General features: G+C 41.7%; 1 protein-coding gene across 5 annotated transcripts in view; it reads right to left on the reverse strand.

Moving 5' to 3' along the window:
- VPS13D (vacuolar protein sorting 13 homolog D) overlaps positions 1-22,975 on the reverse strand; it is a 266,859-nt gene that overhangs the window by 107,394 nt on the left and 136,490 nt on the right. For all 5 annotated transcript variants that reach the window (XM_018060322.1, XM_018060321.1, XM_018060319.1 and 2 more), the window contains 8 exons: positions 17,739-17,902; positions 16,428-16,536; positions 14,165-14,344; positions 11,851-11,967; positions 10,573-10,722; positions 7,559-7,708; positions 6,504-6,600; positions 4,194-4,342 (listed from right to left, as the gene is read on the reverse strand). In XM_018060322.1, coding sequence (XP_017915811.1) covers positions 4,194-4,342; positions 6,504-6,600; positions 7,559-7,708; positions 10,573-10,722; positions 11,851-11,967; positions 14,165-14,344; positions 16,428-16,536; positions 17,739-17,902 — 1,116 coding nt within the window. The remainder of the gene's footprint in view (positions 1-4,193; positions 4,343-6,503; positions 6,601-7,558; positions 7,709-10,572; positions 10,723-11,850; positions 11,968-14,164; positions 14,345-16,427; positions 16,537-17,738; positions 17,903-22,975) is intronic.

Genomic DNA, 22,975 nt, shown 5'->3' on the forward strand with positions numbered 1-22,975 from the left:
CCAGGTACCAACATCAGTTCAGCAGTCTGCTTTTTGGCAATACAACTCTGAGTCTTACTTTCTTCTCAGAGAACAGGAAATGAGATCAAAACAAAGGAGATGGCAAAAAGCTTTGTACCCCAACTTCCTCACTGCAGCCAAACACTGAAAAACCACAGATGATATTGATACAAAAAGACTTTAATACCTCTACTAAGCTGTCAAAACCCTAGAGACACTATCCCCTTTCTGAGTGGCTAATGCACTTTGTCTAAACCAAGGAAATATTCTGGCCTTTCAGTAAAATGTAATCTTTATCTGGTACTGCTGTGGGGCCCCCCACAGTGGAAAAAGCTGCTCTATGGCACACTGATATGAGTTACACTGCCACCTTCAGGTCACTCTGGCGAGTCAAAGCACAGGAGATGGGAGGGCAAGAGCCCATCAGGGCTTTTTCTTGCAGTAACTAAATGACTAATCAAATACAGTAGTGTACAAAGTTGATGCTTATTTACTCAAGTAGCAGACAGTTTCCTGTTATAAAATGGACACTGGAGAAGGCAATCTGTGCTCATAAGTTCCTCATAAAAATAGAAAACTGTCCATTCCTACCTCCTCCAGACAAAAAAAAAAAAAAAAAACAAAACCCTGCTGAAGTCTTGCAGAAACTTTAGAGTTAAAGAAGAAATACCTGTCCATATGCCATAAGGTCTCAGATGACAAGCAAGTCCCTGGGCCACGTCCTTTCCTTTCTCAGTTTATCCTGCACTAAACAAAACTGTCTGGAATTCATTCTTTAAAGGTTTATTTATGGTACACAGAGACTGTTTATGTGAAGCAGGGTATTTGCCCATTTTCCTCTTGGGACAGTGTTTAAAACTACAGGGATATTTCCCTCTCTGGCACTTTGTGAAATACAATTAACAATACTGGATCTTTTTTCCTTTTAACAAATCTGGTTTTTATTTAGGGAGGGTAGGAAAAAAGTAAAGGGTCTGAAGTTTCCCAACAAATTATTTCAAGCCTTTGAGAAGACAGTTTTAGGCTTTTTAAATAGTGTCTTTGTTTGAAATTCCCCCTTACCCCCACCCTCTTGCTCTCTGACCATTAAAATGTGGGTTTTCTTCCAAACTAGATTGCTCAATTAAAGCCCTTCTTTTGTAATACCCCAATGCTTTAAATGGGAAAAGGACTGCTGTAGGCCACCTTGTGAAACCTTTTAAAGGTTCCTGGACTCTTCTGATCTTTAAAAAAAAAAGGCAAAAGAACACATAAACTACCTGGCATTTTCCATATCACTCTGCTGCCCTCTAACATGCACACTTGGAAGAATAATGGAGAATGGGGTGGGGTGGGTGGGGGTGGGGAATGCCCTGCTCTCCTTTCTGCATTTGTGAGATGGAGCTATTATCTCCCCCTTCTTCCATCGCAGAGCAAGGAATCCAATCGAGATAGCACCTGTGAGACTGCTCTGAGTCCTCTGAACAGACACTCTATCTGGCAATAATGTACCCTTACTGTAAACCTGGAGAGACTTCCCTCTGAGACTTCTGACAGCCTCATTTCTGGTCTGGAGTCAAGAGAATCAAGATAATTATTCCTTCAATACCAAAGACACAGTTACCTTTTAGTCAGACTCTCATGATTCCTGCTCTGGGACGGTACTCTATTTTTTTAGCCGTTATCTATTCATCTCAAAGAGAGGATTGCACTTCCCAAGAACTGCTCATCAAGGGATATTACTCTGTTAGAAAACTCTTTGAATAAATGACATTATTTTATGGGTCCCAGACTCCATGAGGAGAACTCGAGTCACAATGAAATGGTGACTTCCACAAGCTGAGGATTTAATATTGATGTCCCAATTCCCACGGCCTGGTGTGAAACATTAACGTACCACATTCAGGGTGCCCCCTGCCCACACCTCATAACTTTGGCCTCCAGTATAGTGCCAAATGAAACATTAGACCTCGATGATTCCTAGTTTATTGCATGCAAAGCAAACTGGCAAGTGTCAACACCCTGGAACTGGGGGTCTGGAGTCACTTCAACTGGAGAAAATCACACGGCATTTGTCAGTCTGGGGGGAAGTTTTCTACTAGGAGGAATCTGAAAGGGAACAGTTAGGTGTCTGTGTTTCTTAGTAAGATGATTTAAAAAACAAGAAGTCCTTAACTCTCAGGAAATGCTTGACATTGGTTTGCTGGGTGAGTGCCAAGTGTTCTGGGGGAATATATACTTTATCAAACAAACCCATTCCGAAGGGTCACGTAAGTCAAGTGGATACTTGTGAATATGAGCAAGATAGTGGTTTTCCCACGGTTTTTCCCCCACTCCCATGCTGATTATAAGTATCTTCAGTCTCCTGGGGAACATGAAGTTAAAGCAAATTAAGCCAACAGGACAGTCCATCGAGAAGGCGCTGTTCTCAGGATGGTTGCAGGAGCTCCTGGTTCCCGACCAGCATTCCCAACCACTCACCCCACTTGCTGCCTTAATGAAACTATCACCCTGGCCCTGTCCTGATCCAAATAGGACCTGATGTGGACCAGGCTACTGTCCTATTACCTGTAAGTTTATTTTGGAAGTTGTGAGCAGGCAAATTGTGGGGCACATGAGGTCCGCACATGTGTTGTTAGGCCCACAATGTTGAAAAACAAAAACAAAAAAATTCAAATGGGTTGCCAACACTTAAAGACCAGGAGATTCCACATAAAAGTCCAGATTTCCGGCTTCACTCTAAGAATTCCGAAGATCTGGCAGCTCTGGGTTCATGTTACCCCGTGACAACGGGCTGGAGCTGAGCTGCACTGCCCATTTCAGATGGAGTGTGCACACGCTGAGGGCAGTGCACACACTGAGGGCTGTGTACACGCCGAGGGCCACGTCCCCCCTGGGCTGCTTCACTTGCTTGTGACGTGGGCAGACCCAGAGGTATGTATATCTATGACTCCAGTTTTACTACTACTTATTAGTTCATGTCGCTATCTCCTTCCACTCAGAAAGAGAGACCACCTTGCAGCATCTTCAGAGAGGCAGCATGGGGCAGTGGGGTCTTAGACTGGTGGTTAGTGAGGAGGTAGACACCATCATATCTTTAAGAGCAATAGAGCAAAGAACCAGAAGTAACAGATGCCAGCTGCAGGGAGGCAGATGGAGACTCCACCCAAGGAAAGGCTTTTCAACATTCACCCAGTTCTCCTACTCCTACCATTACCTATCTATTTGTACGTTACCTATCTATATTATCTTCAATGACAAAGCCCTGTGAACTCCAAAATTCTTGTTTATCAAGCAGGGGATCATTAAGGACACATGGATCTCTAAAATTTCTGATTTCTTATATACTAACGGGCGGCTCAGTATAGGGGGAAAATGTATATGGACTTTTGAGTCAAATATTGTATCAGAATTTGAGGAACATCCCTTAATTTTTAATAGATTTTACTGTAGAAAATAAAGACAGTATTCAGACTGCATCTGTCAAGTGCACATCCAGATGCTCTGTCGGAGGGTCACATGCTGGTACAGTGGGGTGGGGGCCCCATATCTCAGTGGGTATGTGACCATGTCGTCCCTGAAGGTGGCAGACATTTCTGCTGTCAACCATTCAGGAAGGGATGAATACTTAGACAGGAGGAGAGGAGGACGACAGGTGTGTCTTGGGCATGAAAAGAAGATACTGTCTGGGCTGCAGCTTTTCTCTCGAGTCAGGGGGTGGTCCACAAAATGGGCTTTTGCCTCACTGAGATAAGCCAAGGGCTAAGCAAAGGGCAGGTGGGTTTTTATGTAATTCTGTGTTTATTCTTTTGTTACTCTTTAATCTTCAGTAAAGTTATACTTCAACATTAAAAAAAAAAAAGAAAGAAAGACACAGCTGACCTTTGAACAACATGGGTTTGAACTGCGTCATCCACTTACACGTGGGTTTTTTCCAGTGGTATGCACTTGGCTGCAGAACCACATATGCAGAAGGCCAATGATAACTTCTATGCGGATTCTCAAGTTCAAGGAGGATGGGTGCTCCTAACCCCCGTGATGCTCAAGGGTCAACTGTACATACACGTATGAGTTTATAAACTGTCTCAAAAAGGGAAACCTGTAAAAATATCTGCTACAAATGATGAGGCTGGACAGGAAAAGGCAGGTAGTAAGCACATCCATTCTTTTCCCAGGAAAAGTGGTTTTCACAACTTCCCCGGTGAGCAGCTCACCTTGAGGTCCAGCGGAAGCTTGTTGGCGGTGAATACGCTCAGCTTGATCTGGGGAATACTGATTTTGAGATTCTCAAAGTAGTATCGGATTGGCGTCCCACCTTGCTCAGCTGTCTTTTCATGGAGGTTTTCATCATATTTTTCCACCTCTGGCACAAAGGTAGAATTGTTGTTGTTTTTTTAATAAGTCTCCTTAAAAAGTCTCATGATTCAAATACTTCAGGCACATTGAAAAGAAATTCATAGGAAGATGAAAACATTTATCTCTTTAAATTTAGCTTTTCAGGGTTCAGTAATACATATAGCGTCCTGATATCACTTCTATATAAAAGCAGATCTGGTTCACGTCGTTTATCAAAAAAGTACAATAGCTTAAACTACTGATTTGCGACTCTGCACCACCTGGCAGATATAATCTCTGGAAAAAACAATCCAGGTTGGGAAAGTCAAAGGTCATGGGGCAACACACTTTCTAGAAACCCTGTCCTTATCATCATTATTATTACTATAAATGACCCAGATTTATGAATTTATTTCAGAAAATAATATCAAAATAAGTACTTGGATCGTAGTTTCATTCCTCATAATGAACATGACCAATTACATGATGAATCTGAGCAAAACATAATGTCTTAGAAAGAAACAGGCTGCAGGCTATAAAGAACCGACATCAGGACAAGGGATGCTCTCTCTCCCAAACAGTTGTCATTATTTATTTATTTATCTATTTATTTATTTTTTGTCACACTGTGAAGCCTATGGGATCTTACTGCCTCGAACAGGGATCAAACCTGGGCCCTTGGTAGCGAGAGTGTAGAGTCCTAACTACTGGACTGCCAGGGAATTCCCACTGGACATCACTTAAATAGCACATGGAAGCAGATTAGTCACTTGTTATCTCATGAAGTAAATGGGACAAACATGAGCTAACACACAGCAGTGTGCTCTTCAGCTTGATGCTGTGTGGCAGCTCATTTGCACTTGGATTTATGTGCCTTAGAAATAAAACCAAAGGGACTATACATAGCTACACATCAAACAAATTTACACTGGAAGCTTTTATAGTTCTATCTATAGAAAGAGGGGAATAGGTTTAACAACAAAAAAAAAAAAGGTAGCACAACAAAGACAGGCTTATCTGTATTCAGGGAACAGGAATAGTTATAGAAAGTGGAGAAGATTCCTCAGTGAAAGGCAGGCAAGGATTTTATAAAAGTCTAAATCCACTAGACAATGCATGGGGAGAAATTTATTTAGAGCAACTTACAAGAAGAGCATGTCCAATCAAATTTAAAGTAAAACTTCCCAGGAAGTTACTCAAAGAGAGCAGATACCTGGCAGCAGGCTCAAGTGGCTTTCTGAATACAAACACACACTGGCGTTTCCACCCAAAGTGGAGAACGCAGCATTAGACAGACAGGATTTCGCTCTTGACCCCAAATACGCTTAAAGCTTAAATTCTAAGTCTGGGATAAAAAGAGCAAAAACATTTTTCTTGCGCTGTGTGCATGTATGTTCCTATTTCACAGATCCCCAGGAATTTTCTTCCCCCTAGCCAACATGGGCAGATAAACATTAAAAGTCTCAATCTTATCACTTCTTTAGGCTTAATATTTAGTCTTCAAAAGATTAAGCATTACTGACTTCTTTCTAAGCTGTATAAACAGTCTTGAAAGGCCATGATGAGGATCTAAACAAAGAGACGACAGCTAAATAATTTCTGGAGCATCACTGGAAAGTTTAGGGTTTTCAATAGCTTACCTTACTCCCCTCTCCAAAAACAGTAAAATAACTGGAAACCTCTGTAATTAAGTTAAGGCATAAGGGTACAGATGTGAAAAATATAAAGTTAAGGGGTTGAGGCTGGCCAATTTTCTTCCTCAGCTAAACCAAAGCAACTGCTGAAGGGATTTCTGATTCTTGGCCCTAAGTCTGTTTAATAAACAGAGGTTAGGAAACAAAGTGCTCTGCTAAATGAATAATATCATTTCTGCCATCCTAAAGCAGATGTGTCAAAGAAAAAAAAAAAAAGAACAAGAAACAAAGAGGAACAAAAGACTGCTTCCCAAAGGCTTGCCCTGGGTATGCTTGGGTTCTGGAAGGCCCTCCATATGCAGGTATACCTCACTGCCTGTCAACGGGCAACACTGAGAAAGAGAACTGGACCCCAAGCCTTAGCTTCCCCACTCAGACCGTGAATTGAGAAAGGAGCTCGCCAGGCATCTAGAGGCTACCTATTTTCACAAGCAGACTAAAAAACGCCACCCTAGGGCCAATTCCCAGATACAAACCTGGAACACTGGACATTACCTGATTCGGCTTGATCGTAGCCAAAGAAACTCAGCAGCTTGAGGAGCAGTTTCTCCTCAATTTGTACCGTGAATCTCTGAGCCGTGACCATCAGGTGCTAGAGAGAAAGAAATTCTAATTTACAGTGTGAACGTCAGAGGAACTTTCATCTGCAACCTAAGAAGGCCCCAGTGGTACGGCATGGTCTCTTAATGTGATTTCATAATCATATTGCCAATTTTCTTCTGCCTCATCTCTCTCCATTGTTATAATGAACTCAAAATTCCAGAAGATGTTTAATAGACGATTCACCATGGTGAACTCATGATCCACCATGCTTAACTGACAATTCGCCTGTCAGTTAGTCAGGATAACGTTCTCAGATGCACCATGCTACTGAGTTCACGTGGACGGCATCTGGTTCAGGGAGTGGCACTGGACTTGTGAAAGTGAGGGCCACACGCAGGCACGGCCCCCACTGGCCCTGGTAACAAACGACCAGAAATATGAGGAGCAACCTCTTACTCCCATTTTCCCAGACAAGCTAGCACTGCAACACTAGCTGTACATGAAGACTTCTCCAGGAAAGAAAGCGTATCATTTTTTGAATGATCCACTTTTAGTATGATCTGCTTTTAGTAAACACCATGGCAGCTCAAGGTGTCTGTCCCAAGTCAGGCCCCTCCTACCCCTTGTCCAGTAGCCTGAGATTATTTTTTTTTCAATTTATTTTGTTGAAGTATAGCTGTTTTACAACGCTGTGTGTTAATTTATGGATTATAATATTAATAATATATCTAGACCATGCCCGGTCATGATCAGTCTAGAAGATGCTATACTTTCCTGCAGAGACTTCATAGTGAAAAACATACACTCTGATGGATTCAGTCCTATCACCTGAGAATCATCAATAACACAACCGAGAATATAAAGTTTAAAGGGAAGCTTCCATCAATCCAGCTACACAACGTGTTGAGTTGCTTGTGCCTTTACTCCCCTGGACTATTGCGATTTGCGGCCTGCACTGCTGCTCAGAGCCTGGGCTGTGAGAGGACAAAGCAAGTCCACCAGCCTACCTTGTAGATGTTGGTCAGCGCGCTCTTACTGGGGAACTTCACTGCATTCACCTGCACGGCTGGGCCTGTCTCAATGACCTCATTCTCGTTGCTCAGAGGGGTCACGTAGAGCATGAAGGGCTGAGTGGTGCCAATGAGCTGGTTGTCCACCTGGGACATGAAAAGGCAGTGACAAAAACAGACAAGTTTCTCAGTTTTCATTTTTACCTTTAGCTGGGTCTTGAAATATGTAGGTCACTCAGCAAGTACCTTTGGAAAAACATATCTCTACTAAACCCAGCAACAATAATGGTAATAGTAACAGTAATAGGAGCTATACTTTATTTGGTGAGTACTGTGTGTCAAGGGTACTTTCCTGGTGGCTCAGTGGTAAAGAATCTGCTGGCCAAGGCAAGAGACACAGGTTTGATCCCCAAGTCAGGAAGATCCCCTGGAGAAGAAAATGGCAACCCATTCCACTATTCTTGCCTGGGAAATCCCTGGGACAGAGGAGCCTAGTGGGCTACAGTCTATGGGGTCGAAAAAGAGTCAGACATGACTGAGCGAGTAAACAACATCATGTGCCAAGCACTGAGCTAGTCCCCACACAAGGATCATCTCAGCAAGTCCCACGACTGCCAGGCTGTCCGAGTTATTAAAGCTGCATCCTCACCACAACCTCCTGGGGACCACCTCTGTCCTCACGTCACAGATGAAGGCACCGAGAAGAGACACCCCTGTTGAAGGCTGTACACCTAGTCAGTGACAGAACGAGAACTGGACTCCAATTCTCTCTGTCCCCAAAGCGTACACTCTCAGCCAACAGGTTACTGATGCCTCTCTCGTTCCAAATTCTCTGAATAAGAAGAACTCAAACCAGTCAATCCTAAAAGAAATCAACCCTGAATATTCACTGGAAGGACTGATGCTGAAGCTGAAACGCCAATACATTAGCCATCTGATGCGAAGAGCTGACTCACTGGAAAAGACCCTGATGCTGGGAAAGACTGAGGGCAAGAGGAGAAGGGGGTGATAGAGGATGAGCTAGTTAGACAGCATCACCAACTCAATGGACATGAGTTTGAGCAACTTTAAAAACATTGCTGACTATCTTCTCACTTGTATTGTTCACAATGAGAAACTGGTTGTCACTGTCACCTTTGTTCCTTGGAAGGAACATGCTTTTTTAGTCTGGATGTTTTATCACTGGTTTTGAGTAACTGATTATAACATACCTTGGTATAGCTTCCATTATGTGTGTGTGTGGCAAGGGGGGTGGTGTGAATGTGGCTTTGTATTTGAGCTGCTTCTGTGAGTTTATAGTTTTCACTAAGTTTGAAATTTTTATGGTCAAAATTTCTTCACATATTTTCTGTCCTCTCCTTTCTCTCTCTTCTGGGGATTCCAATTATCTATATAGTATTGATATTAGGTTGATTGAAATTTTATCATAGGTCACTGATGCTGGTCTCTGTGGGTTTCTAGGTTTTGATTCCTTGGATTATTTTTCTCTGGGTATTTCTATTTCAACAGCTTCTCTTGTTATAAGCTCAATTATCATTTTTTTTCTTCACTGTGTCATCTGCTTCTGATCAAATCCAGTGTTTTTTCCATTTCATTTTAATTTCTAGAAGTTTGATTTGAGATTTGACTATCTTCCAGGTCTCCACTTAACTTTTTGACCATGCGGAATAGAATATAGTTATAGTAAGTTTTAATGTCCTTCTTTGAATATTCTGTCTGTGTTAACTCTGGGTTGGTTTGGAATGATCACTGTTCTCATTATGTATTGTCTTTCCTTGCCCCTTGGCACACCTGATGATTTCTGACAGGATGTCAGACACTGTGGTTTTCATTCTGCTGGGTGTTGGATGTTTCTGTATTCCACTGAATCTGGAGCTTTGTTCAGGGATACGGTTAATTTACTTGGAAACAGCTTGATCGTTTCAGAGCCTTTTATACGACTGATTTGTCAGGTAGGTCTGGAGCAGTGCTCAGCTCAGGCCTCAACACGCACCATGGAGGCCCAAGACTTTCTGGAAGGCTCTTCCCAGTGTCCCATAATTATCAGTTTTCCCATTGCAGCTGGGGCTGAGCTGCAGACACTGTTCCTGTGAGCTTTTCAGAAGGTAGTCTCCTCATGTACACCTCTGATCTGTTGTGTCCTCTGCTGATCTCCGGAGAATTTCCTTCCGTGCAGCATGCCCCTCCCAGGTCTGCTGTCCTATGAACTCTGGCTGCCTTAGTCCTAGGACTCTCAGTTCTGTTCAGCTCATCCACTCTACGGGCTCTGTCTCAGCCTTTCCACCTGGTGCAGGGCCTGAAAACTTTTTCAAGGCAGCAAGCTGGAGTGATGGAGAAGGAAATGGTAACCCACCCCAATATTCTTACCTGGAAATCCTAAGGACAGAGGAGCCAGGGGGATTACAGTCCACAGGGTTGCAAAGAGGCAGACACGACTCAGCAACCAAACAACAACAACAAAGCTGGAATGAATGCAAGGCTCACATCTTTTGTTCCCCACCTTTTGGAGATCACTGTCCTTTGTCGCCTGATGTCTAGTGTCTTGAATCTGTTGTCTCTTTATTTTATCTGGATTTGAGGGGTGTTTCAGGTAGGACAGTAAATCAGATCCCTGTACTCCATCTTGGTCAGAAGCACAAATTCACTTCCCTAGCTTTTTTCTTTTCTCCCTGTGGTGAACTTCAGTTCCTCTAAATGATGGTTAGATCGATTTTCATTGTTTTCTCTGTTTGCAAGATGGGGAACCAGCAGTCACCTTCTTCTGTGCCACCGTGACTAAGTTCTCCAAGTTACTGATAGACTAGCTACTGTATTCAGAATTCTGCTATCTGGAAAAATCAGTAAAGACAAATGTAGGTAAAGATGATTCTCTTCATAGGACAATTTTTTGACAGCCACAAGAAATTTGCACCAGAGCACTGAAGTTTCTAGAACATTAAAGGCTGATCTGGTCAGCTGTTCAGCAGGAAGGAAAAAAAAAAACCAACAAGTTCTGAGCCTCCCCCACTCACCTGTACATCCTGTATGCTGAGTTCAAGCATGTGACTGGTGGCCAGCTGTGTGTAGTGCACGTTGATTCCCGTAAGACTTGCAAAGACCAGTTCTTCTGGGACTTTATTAATTAAAGACAACCCAATTCCACCTTCTAACTTCACAAGCACCTGAAAGAAAACCAAAATATGACACACTGGCAATTTAAATCAGAGCTTAAGGTAGCCAGGAGAGTACAAGAAAACACACGGCTTTAAGTCCCTCTATTCTGCCTCTGAGCCAATGAACACCACTTAAAGAAGAGTTGTAATTCTCACCTAGATGGCTCAAATTTCATCATCTCACTAGAAGCCTTCCTCTCCAGGCATACTCCTCACCCCAACCAGAACTCAGCAGTCGTATGATAAAACCTCTGCTGGAGCACTGATGACATTTCGCATTTTATTACAGGAAAATAATTGTTTGAGAATCTTTCTCCCTATTTGGGAGGCAAGCTCTCCTTAAGTCATTCATTGAACATCCATAACATCCAATCTAGTGCTGTACATATAGGCATTTATGTTTTTTCAGAAGATTACTGAATAAATGAGGAATAAGTGTGCTTTATCACACTCATCTCATGTTCCTTTCCAAACCTGTCACTTTCTTTCCAATGCCCAAACAGGGACAGAGGAAGGAAGATGTCAGAGTCAGCTGGAGCCAAAAAAAGATAAGATCTAGTTTGCTTATTCTCAGTCTTCAGTCCTGTTTAAATTCGTTATTTTTTCATCTTACTCTAGCAATGTTTGTTCGGAGAAGGCAATGGCACCCCACTCCAGTACTCTTGCCTGGAAAATCCCATGGACAGAGGAGCCTGGCGGGCTGCAGTCCATGGGGTCACTGAGAGTCAGGCACGACTAAGCGACTTCACTTTCCCTTTTCACTTTCATTCATTGGAGAAGGAAATGGCAACCCACTCCAGTATTCTTGCCTGGAGAATCCCAGGGACAGAGGAGCCTAGTAGGCTGCCATCTATGGGGTCACACAGAGTCGGAAACAACTGAAGCAACTTAGCAGCAGCAGCAGCAACAATGTTTGTTACATTCTGATTTGACCTGAGCTGTTATTTAACTAACATATTCACATATTCATGTTGTGATAACATTAAGTACTATGAAGTAACAAGGATACTTAGAAGTCATAGAGGACAGAAAGAAAAAACAAAAATGAAAAAAGAAGGTCTCAACTGAGAAAATCAAACAGCAAAATTCCAAACCAATTTATAATGAAGATGTGACCTTGCAAGAGTTCAAACGTACTTCCAATTCCTGCTCTGTGTCTGGATTCTTTAATTTCTGCAGCTCTCGTTCAGTAACAGGAAGTTCATCCACTTCATATGACGAACGGTCACTTTTCCGTTGGGAGAAATCTGTTATCTGAGGTCAAATAAAACACTGTACTTATTAAGAGGGCTCACACTTCCACTGCAAAACACACTCCACACCAATTGTATGAGTCAAAAGTCACCATGCACTCAAGAATCCTATGGAAGTTAATGGTTTCCAAAGCACTGCTAAGGGAAGATTTATGTAATGATGAAGCAAACTTGGTTTTGAGTCTGTATGACTAACACCAAGCTGTGGACCTTGAGAGTTTCATACAGTGTGGGATAGGCATCTGTAGGTGATCCAGAATTATAGCTAGTCAAAATATGCAAAGCTCAGGATCACAGCATTCGTTTTTTGCCTTAAGAGAAGGGTGCTTTTTAAAGAAGTGTTGTGGATTAGGGTATACTGTCTCAGAGAGTTCACTGTTATGTATCATCAACATCTTTTCTTTTTCCTTAAATCGAATTCATCAAGCCCTGGTAAATCCCTGTTTCCAGCACAGACCTCTCCCTGAGCTACGGACCCACACTTGTTCTGACTTCTGGACATTTTCCTGTAGACATCATATACTCAATAAGTTCAAAACTTAACTCCTCGCTTTCCCTCAGAAGTCTACTCTATACACATCTCTTTGTGATGCAGATTATCATCCTCTTAAATGCCCAAACTGAAATTTTGAAGGCCACTCTTGACTACTTCCTCTCTCTCGTCCCCACAGTCAATCTGACCAACTCTACTCCTTAATAAGCTTTCATTTCTAATCATTTCTGTTCAGTGTCCTCATGTCCATCTCTTGCTGTGTATTCTGGTTTGAATCACCACCTCTCATCCAGGTCTTTCCTAACTGGCTTTTTCTCCGTTTCCAATCTCATTCCACTCCAACTCTCCACACTGCAGCCAAAGTGAGCAAGTCAAAATAAATTTCTGATCATGGCACCCTCTTGATTCTTTGTTGCCATAGAAAAAACACAAAATCTTTAGCATGTGTTAGGCTTTTTTAACGTTCTGGCCCCTTGTACTGTCTCCTGCCTCTTTCTTAGCACATTCTATGGCCCAGTCAGATCATTCTTTTCTATCTCCAGGCCTTCACTTATCAACCTCCCAAATATATATAATGTACTTACTTTGTTTATTGTTTATGGTTTATCTTCTCCACTACAGTGTAAGCTCCAGCACAGCAGGGAACTTTGTTTGTTCACTAGTCTAGGTTCAGTACGTAAAACTGTGCCTGGCTCTAACAGGTGCTCCGTAAATAACTGCTGAGTTAACACTCTTATTCTTAGGGCACAGCGCCCCTGCCTTTCCTTCTTCTTTTTTTTGGCCACACCAACAGGGCATGTGGGATCTTAGTTCCCTTGAAAGGGATCAGACCCTTGCCCTTGCATTGGAAGTGCCCAGTCTTAACCACTGGACAGCTAGGGAGTCCCCTGTCTTTCCTTCTTGATTTGGCTAACTCCTTCCAGTTAACCTTTAGAGCTCACCTTAAGTATTACTTAGCTTAGAAAGCCCCTCTCCAAATCTGGGCATACAAATCCTTTCTAGATACTACTCATAACACCTTCCACTCCTACTTTCAAACCATAACATTTTAAACTGTCTGATTACAGACCTCATAGATCTTCTTGTTGTTACTGTTATTAATATATCAATTATTTAAATATATAATAAACATATATAATGATGGATAATAATATGCACTATTCTTGACAGCATCTTCTTTAATTCTCATACTTTGTTTTTACTCATCCTTTTTTTTAAATGACATAAATAGTTGATTTACGACGTTGTGTTAGTTTCATGTGTATAGCATGTAATTCAGTTATACATATATATTAATCTTTTTTTTTCAGATTATTTTTCCTGTGCTGTGCTTAGTCGCTCAGTCATGTCCGACTCTTTGCAACCCAATGGACTCCTCAGTCCATGGGGATTCTCCAGGCAAGAATACTGGACTGGGTTGCCATGCCCTCCTCCAGGGGATCTTCCCAACCCAGGGATCAAACTGAGGTCTCCCACATTTCCTTATAAGTTACAATAAATTAATTCTTATACTTTTTAAAATACCATCTTGTATCTTACTTATACTTTAATTCTTATAACAGCTTTGTAAGGCAGGTCTTATCTCCATTTTATAAATAAAGACAGGATATCCTCATGTTCAGCATAGATATTTCAATAAATATTCATTGAATGACTCATAGGGAGAACACTGAGTTTCATGTCAGTTCTTACAATAAAGTATCACCTGGAGCGCTCTAGTTGGTCCATCTGGAACAACTCTAATGGACAGCATTCCAGAACCAGGCCTCATTTTTTGGTTAATAAATTGTTGCTCAGGTGGAACTGGCCCCAGAAGCTCCATGGAAGTGTCCGGACCAAGAACAACTTCAGCTCCATCAAACAAACCAGAGAGCCCTCCTTTGGCCTAAAGGACAGAGGAAAGATGTATGAGAAAAGGCAAAGGCACTAACTGACAATTTAACATGTCATTTGAAACAAGTCACCAAATTTAAACTCACTTCTGCAGGGTGAAGGTCAACATACAGCAAAACTTGTACTATTTTTTCAGCCTTAGAGTTGATAAAAAAAACAGTAGACTTACTAGGACAAGATGGAAACTTATACTGCATGAATTTAGGAAATTCTGGGTAAGATAATTCCACAAATACAGCAGTATATTAGTTTAGTGATAACTTCTAGTCATTAAGATGCACATAAAAAATAAAAAAGTACCGAAAGTCCTGTTTCTTTGAGTGTTCTCCCTAGGGCTGGCTTAAAAATCTGAAACATTCTGAAAATTTAAAAATTATCATCATCACTCAGCTTTCCAATAAAAAGCAAATTCTGAATTGAAAACCTCCCCAACATGCATATGGCTGGACCATCAAATATCAAAGATGGTGCCTCTTTTAAAATAAAACATGGAATTGTGAATGTCATTGATATTAGGGCCTTTGGAGAAAAACACCTTCTTGCTACATGCCATAAGTAAAAACGGAAAGTCTATAGGATGCCTTTGGGAGAGTGCACACAGGGCTAGAGAAAATGATAGCAAAAGTGTCTAGATTCCCCCTTGTTAGTTTTTAAACAGTGAGTAATGAGAAGGAAAATTTAGGCTGGGTTTATAGGACAGATTTCAACATTGAGAAACATTTTATGACTGTTTCAGGTTTAGAAGAACGTGCATACAACCTTATAAGGGTAGTGTCAGAAAATGTTTTAATGCCTTCAATTACTTTATTCAGAATAATAAGATTGAAACAAGCTTATTTCCCTAACCAAAACACATTTTGCTTTGTTGAATACTGTTGTTATAGGGTCGCTCACAACCAGGCAAATGATGAAATAGATTCAAGAAACAACAAACACCAGAAAGGGATTTGCAGGGCGAGGGGATCCTCTAAAAGAACTGGAATTACAAGGGCTTTAGAAACAAACCAGAAGTAAAGTCAGGGTCAGACACAGAACCCAACAATTATAACAAGCCCTCTTTTGCCTCTAGAAGTCTGAACTGTACTGCTAATTGAAAATCACAAATCCATTCCAGATGTGTGTTTCATATAAGCAGCTTGTCTTTGATGAAAAAAGCTCAGGGCAATAGAGATAAAGAAAATAAATCTCACCAAACAGCAGTCAGAGGCTCCTTACAGCTTTGCTTGCTGCCCTGGAGAATAGTTCCCATTATGGAAGGACAGCCAGGTTTCCTCCAGGTCAAACACACTAAGACCTAGCCTGGGCCCGATGTTCTAGCGTTTGCCTTTTGGGTAAAACTGAGGCAGAAGCTCTATGCCCAAACCTCTCATATATCTTCCCAGTTACCCACCTCAGAGCCATGGTACCATTCTTGGCCTGAAGCCAGAAGGAGAGAAAATCCAAATTCCTGGTAATTTTCCAAACACATGTTTGCTTATAAAGTACCCAGGAGTTTTGCATGCTTAGTTGAAGGCAGGGGAGATTTGACCAGTACTCTTAATTTTGACATTTGCTACAATTAAATGTTTATTTGGGCACTACTAAGAATGCACAAGAAAACAGAATCTGGAGCTTGCAGAGCACTTGGAAATTATTCACCATCTCATAGAACACTTTATAAAAGGCAGTTTTAACTTCACAGGTATAAAACAAACCCATCTAACTTATGGTGAGCTTTTAGGTGACATTTTTCTCTCTCTCTTTTTAAAACTTCATAGGTAATTTATCTCATCAAAGGAAAAAAAAATCCAGATAAGCCAAGGCGGGGGGTGGGGGGTGGGGGTGGGGACATCACTCAGAGGCAATCATTCCCAAAACATTTCTTGTATGTCACCTTCAAGAACATTTCCTGGGTAAATACACACAGATGCACTAAGCTTCATGGTTTTCCTGACTAAAACAAAATAATACATATTTGCTCTATAGTTTTTTTTCTCCCCATTCAACATCTCATGTATATCCTAAATGAGACTCTGTTTCGGAAAAAAAGTCTCAACCACTGCTTGTTCCAACTGAGGATGCCAAAACCTACTCACCTGGACCACCAGCCCATGTAGCCCACAGGTCAGCTTCCCTTCTCGGAAACTCCAAGTCTGGGTTGTGCTCCGCCTACGGTCAGGCTTCCTAAGCATTAGTGGCTCATATCTGCAGGAAAGGAAAAAGCAACGAGTCCTGTGAGTCAAACATTTCAGGTCTGAAGAGAATATCAGGATGATGGTTTTACACTTCTAGCTTCTAATATCTTCTGCCCTGGAAATCTAACAGACAGTTTGCTTGAATCCTATGGCAATTAGGTTATCTCTCGATGAGGAAAGAAGAATAAAATAAAATGGAAAGCAGTGAGGTCAACAAATACAAATACTTAGGGATTCATAATTTAATAAATGCAATATGGGTTTTCTTGCTTTCTCACAATGACAAGTTATCATGCAGTCTCATGCAGTATGCAAAGAGTTTTAAAAATATTTTCAAAAATCTTTTCTCTTTTATTTCCAAATACTTTTATTTTATATTGAGTTTTAACTTGTAAGTCCTATAAAGTCGTTTTGGAAGTAAACAAGGTATTACCTGAAAACAGACACTGACTACATGGGCAAACTGAGCTATAGGCTAATAACTTATTCAAAGTTAAAGAGCTGATTTGAATTCAAGGAGTTAAGTCATAAAAACACATTTGATTATTTTCTTAATAATTTATTTCTGCTTTCAAAAGATTTTAAAAAATTCTTAGATTAAAAACCAAACTTTTCCCTTCTAGGGAGCTCTGGTCATGAAATGCCTCCCAAAGTATGGTTGAATTTATGACCATCAGGGGACCCTGTCAACTACAAATTGGTGCTTGCCAAGGGCATCTCGGGCCTCCCTGGTGGCTCAGCAGTAAAGAATTCATCTGCAATGCAAGAGATGTGGGTTCAATCCCTGGGTGAGGCATATCCCCTGGAGGAGGGCATGGCAACCCACTCCAATATTCTTGCTGGGAAAATTCCATGGACAGAGGAACCTGGCGGGCTACAGTCAATGGGATTGCAGAGTCAGACATGACTGAAGTGACTGAGCACGTTCACTTCTAGGGAGCAATGGCAGATAGACGTTTGGCTGAAAACAAATTCCCTTTTCATAACATATCCCTCTTGTTTGATTTTTTTTTTTTTAACGTCTCCATGGGCATTTCCATAATAACTTTTAAAAATGAAAAACCCAATACTTATATTTGGAAATAAAATTTTATTGTGGAAGAAAAAGCAAATTCTTATTTCACTTCTAAACTATAGCTTTTGGGTATACATTTCCTCTGAGTCTGAATTTGAAAGCGGGGAACTTGAATCACAAGCTGCCTAGGAAGTTACCTGTTGTCAGTGACTGCAGCGAGACCAGCTATATCCAAGATGGCAGAGCCCTCGGCGGAGCGGGCGGCCGAGGGCTCACTGGGGTTGTGAGGCACGGAAGAGCCCTCGTGGGCCAGCATGCCTGTTCCAGTCATCCTCCACAGCTGAGAGCGCTTCCCTGGTTCCTGTCGGGCAGAGACAGAAAGAGCCATCATGTGCAGACACAGCTCCATGCAAGGGCTGGATGAGTTCTCAAGGAGGAACTGTACTGAAAAGGACATTTTCCACATCAGATACTAACAGATGCTTAATTCAGACTTCATTATTGTCAACCCCTAGTTACAGTTTGGATGAAATCTGCTAAACTCTTTGAAACAAAACAAACAAAAAAAAGCCCTAATAATGTAAACTTTAAAATTTTACTTTCTGAGCAAACTAGTGAGTCGAGGTTCAATCTAATTTCCCTCCAGTAGCTGTTAACTGTTCTTCCTGATAGTAACCCTCCATGTCCTTACGTGGAAGAGAGATCCAATTATATAAAGTATATACAGTATTCTCAGTACTTGGTCTTTTGTGATGCTCATGACTGGCAGACAACAAGAATTTACCAGGGCTCTCCCTCATCCCATGTTTTTCATGGACGCATACTACATTGAGGGCTTCTCTGGCAGATCAGATGGTAAAGAATCCACCTGCAATGTGTGAGACCTGGGTTCAACCCCTGGGTTAGGAAGATCCCCCGGAGGAGGGCATGGCAACCCATTTCAGTATTCTTGCCTAGAGAATACTCATGGACAGAGGAGCCTGGTGGGTTACAGCCCATGGGGTGGCAAAGAGTCAGACCAGACTGAGCTACTAAGCGATACCTACTACACTGACGTTTTCTAATTCTCAAGTCAACTGTGTTCAGTATTAAGCTGATTATATTCAGAAATTATACTAAATTGTTGCTAACAATTCTAAATATATTTTCTCCTTAGCAATATTTTATAAACAGCACTTGGACTTCCAGGCCAATCCATGAGAAGCAATAATAATAGTAATAACATCTACTGAATATTTACTATGTGTCAGCCACTGATTGATCACTGTGATTTACACACAGTAATTCATTTAAACCTCAAAACAATCCAGTGAAGTATATACTATTATTACGCTGACTTACAAATGAAGAAGCTAAGTCTCAGTGAGATAAAGAAACTCCAGCTTGGTCACATAACTAGTAGGTGGTGGACTGAAGGTTTGAATTCCCACCGGGTGAGTGGAGGGATGACACACTTAACCACTCTGCCACACTACCGTTCTAACAATCCATATAATTTCATTTCAGTAACACCAAACCATTGAGAAGACTCTTTCTATGGGAATGAATACTCCAGCTAGACCTGTCAGGATCATATTCTGGGTTCCACATATGCATCCACACGCTGCCTCACACTGGAAAAACAGCTTTTCCGTTACATTCTCCAAAGTAAAAGCTGAGAAAGTAATATGAATGCTGGAGTTGAATGCCAGGACTTGAAACCCAGCTGCTTCATTACTAGCTAAGTGACAGTGGCTCAGTTACTAAATTTCTCAGAGCTGGTCTTTCCTGATTTTTCAAACAGGGATATTAAGCTACCTCTGAGGGTTCTTGTGATAAGTGTACATGCCTGGCACAGGGTAATGTCTCAATAAATGTTGGCAATGTTATCATGATTACATCTCTTTACACAGCACGCTATGTATAGTATCTTAAACCCGGGAGATCAATGGGAAAAAGAGGCTCAGGAAGAATGTGAGAAGGCAGATATCATCTTAAAGTGGCAAGGCCAGAACTCAAATCTAGAAGATATGGCATTCTTTCTACTGTGTGCTACTGCCTCCTGTAACCGTGAACACAGACAGAACTCAGCTGCATGTCTCCACCCGCAGTCCCCGCATGCTTACTTCTCTGTTCACAGTCAGGAAAAACATCGATCCCGAGCACCAAAACCACATGGAGCATTTCAGTTTTCCTGGAGGTGTTCCAGATTGGGAATCAAAGCCCCAGTGCCCAGGTGGAATCAAGTTTTCATATATGGATTCTGCTATTGCCTGCCCATATGAACAGGCTCATCATCGTTGGAAACTACCCAAACCTTCATTTAAAAATCTGAGATGCATCATTCTCCTTCCAGTTCCCTTCCCTTGACCCCTTTCCATACAACTTAGTCCTAAAACCTTTTAGGTTTTAGAGGAAAGGAGAAGGCTGGGGGACACGTGATGGTGTATTGTGGTGCATATGCACATGTTATGTATATACCAAGATGCTTATGTGCCTGTGTGTGCATATACATATCATGTATACATACAACCCCTAGGTCTGTGCCTCGAGAGGGCCTGGGATCAGTGACACAACAGCAACAAGGGCACCAATGGATGTATCTTAAGTTTCTAAATTCCATTCTCTGATAAAAGGAATCAGGGTTCCTTAAAGAAGTAGCAAATTCCAGGAATGCGGCAGGAAAGTATAAAATGAGCCCAAAATAACTTGCTGTGTCACAAAGTATGAGAGTGCTCAAGGAACGAGGGAGGCACTATGTCAAAGGACACAGAAGGTTAAAGGCACTCCCACTGGCCAAACAGGAGAACTGAGGGCAAAAATAAATCCTGACACTAACAGAAAACAAACTGAATAAGACAGGAAGCCACGGAGACACACATAAAGCTGGAGACAAAACTGTGCCCTGCAAACTCCTTGCAAACCCCTTATGCTGAAGACCTAACCCTCAGCTGTAATGAAAATGGGGCCTCCGGGTAATAATCAAGTTTAGATGAGGTCATGAGGGTGGGGCTCTCCTGTTAAGATCAGTGCCCTTAGACACCAAAGGGCTTGCTTTCCCCTCTCTTCTCGCCCCTGCCCGGCACTTCTCTGCCATTTGAGGATAGAGTGAGAAGGCAGCAGTCTACAAACCAGGAAGAGAGCCCTCTACAGGAACCAAATTGCCCAGCACCCTGATCTCAGACCTCCCAGCCTCCAGAAGAACTGTGAGAAACCAATTCCCATCATTTATAGTGTCCTGTTTGGAAGATCAAGCTAATACACATGCACGCAAGCATACATACATAGGAAACCTGATGAGGAACAGTATATTTACAGAGTCTCAAAGTACCTCTCGAAGGTATTTATATTTACAAAATACAAGGAAAAAGAAAAACTTCCTTCACAGTTGAGAAGCCTGGCAGACACCACCTTGCTGCTGCTGCTGCTGCTGCTTAGTTGCTTCAGTCGGGTCCGACTCTGTGCGACCCCATAGAGGGCAGCCCACCAGGCTCCGCCATCCCTGGAATACTCCAGGCAAGAATACTGGAGTGGGTTGCCATTTCCTTCTCCAACGCATGAAAGAGAAAAGTGAAAGTGAAGTCGCTCTGTCCGACTCCTAGTGACCCCATGGACTTGCAGCCTGCCAGGCTCCTCCGACCATGGATTTTCCAGGCAAGAGTACTGGAGCGGGGTGCCATTGCCTTCTCCAAGACACCACCTTAAGCAAGTGCTAACATTAAAATCACCAGCAACAGGACTCGACTTCTACAGAATTTCTGCCAAGTTTCCTGCAAATCTGAGATACTTAAAAATAAAAAGTAAAAAAACAAAAATCTAAGACGTCGACCTCCTACTCCTGGTTTCTAATTTAAATACACAGATCCATTTCCTAGCACCTATTCAAAGAGCTGTCTAGTCTTAGATGTCAATGTAACTCACTTATCACCTGCCCTCTCATTTACCAGTTTTCATCTTCATCAAGTAATATAACAAACGTGAAAGTGTATAAATTACAATTTTTATTTAAAATGCTTTTGCTATTTAGTTAAAAAATTTTGGTTTTGTTTACTTAATAGTCACATAGGCCTTGGAAATCACCAGTATATTCATGATTCATGTTTTCTGATCACATCTGTGATCATATCCCACTTGAAAAATCATCTTTCTCCTGAGCTGACTTTCATTCACTCTATCATCCTATCCTCATCAATGTCAACACTTCTTTGAAGGTCATCTGAATCACTTCCAAGGACTCTTCCCCATTTTTCCCCCCAATTCCTTGATTTCTGTCAGACTTTTATTTTTAAATTACTACCTTTCAAAATTTCCTTTTTCAAAACTTTTAATAGAAGAAAATTGTTTACTTTCAATTACTACCTCTCACGGTCTCTTTTTGTTGTTGTTGTAGTTCAGTCACTAAGTCGTGTCTGACTCTTTGTGATGCCATGGACTGCAACACGCCAGGCTTCCCTGTCCTTCACTATCTCCTAGAGTTTGCTTAAATTTATGTCCATTGAGTCAGTGATGCTATCTAACCATTTCATCCTCTGTCGCCCTTTTCTCCTTTGCCTTCAATCTTTCCCAGCATCCAGGTCTTTTCAAATGAATCAGTTCTTCGCATCCAGTGGCCAAAGTATTGGAGCTTCAGCTTCAGCATCAATCCTTCCAGTGAATATTCAGGGTTGATTTCCTTTAGGATTGACTGGTTTGATCTCCTTAAAGTTCGAGGGACTCTCAAGAGTCTTCTCCAGCACCAAAATTTGAAAGCATCAACTCTTCAGCACTCAGCCTCCTTTATGGCCCGACACTCACATCCATACATGACTACTGGAAAAACCATAGTTTTGACTATACGAACCTTTGTCACCAAAGTGATGTCTGTGCTTTTTAAGGCTCTGTCTAGGTTTGTCATAGCTTTCCTTTCAAGGAACAGTGAAGTCGCTCAGTTGTGTCCAGCTCTTTGTGACCCCATGGGGTGTAGCCTACCAGTCTCCTCTGTCCATGGGATTTTCCAGGCTATAGTCCTGGAGTGGATTGCCATTTCCTTCTCCAGTTCAAGGAGCAAGCATCTTTTAATTTGATGGTTGCAGTCACTGTCTGCCGTGATTTTGGAGCCCACAAAAAGAAAATCTGTCACTGCTTCCACTTTTTCCCCTTCTATTTGCCATGAAGTGATGGGACTGGACACCATATCTTAATTTTTTGAATGCTGAGTTTTAAGCCAGCTTTTCCACTCTCCTCTTTCACCCTCATCAGGAGTCTCTTTAGTTCCTCTTCACTTTCTACCATTAGAGTAGTAACATTTGCATATCTAAAGTTGTTGATATTTCTCCTGGCAATCTTGATTCCAGCTTGTGATTCATCCAGCCTGGCATTTCACATGATGTACTCTGCATGAGTACACAGATAAACAGAGTGACAGCACACAGCCTTGTCTTACTCCATTCCCAATTTGGAACCAGCCTGTTTTTCC

Source organism: Capra hircus, chromosome 16, assembly GCF_001704415.2.
Source record: "Capra hircus breed San Clemente chromosome 16, ASM170441v1, whole genome shotgun sequence".
Classification (NCBI taxonomy): Eukaryota; Metazoa; Chordata; class Mammalia; order Artiodactyla; family Bovidae; genus Capra; species Capra hircus.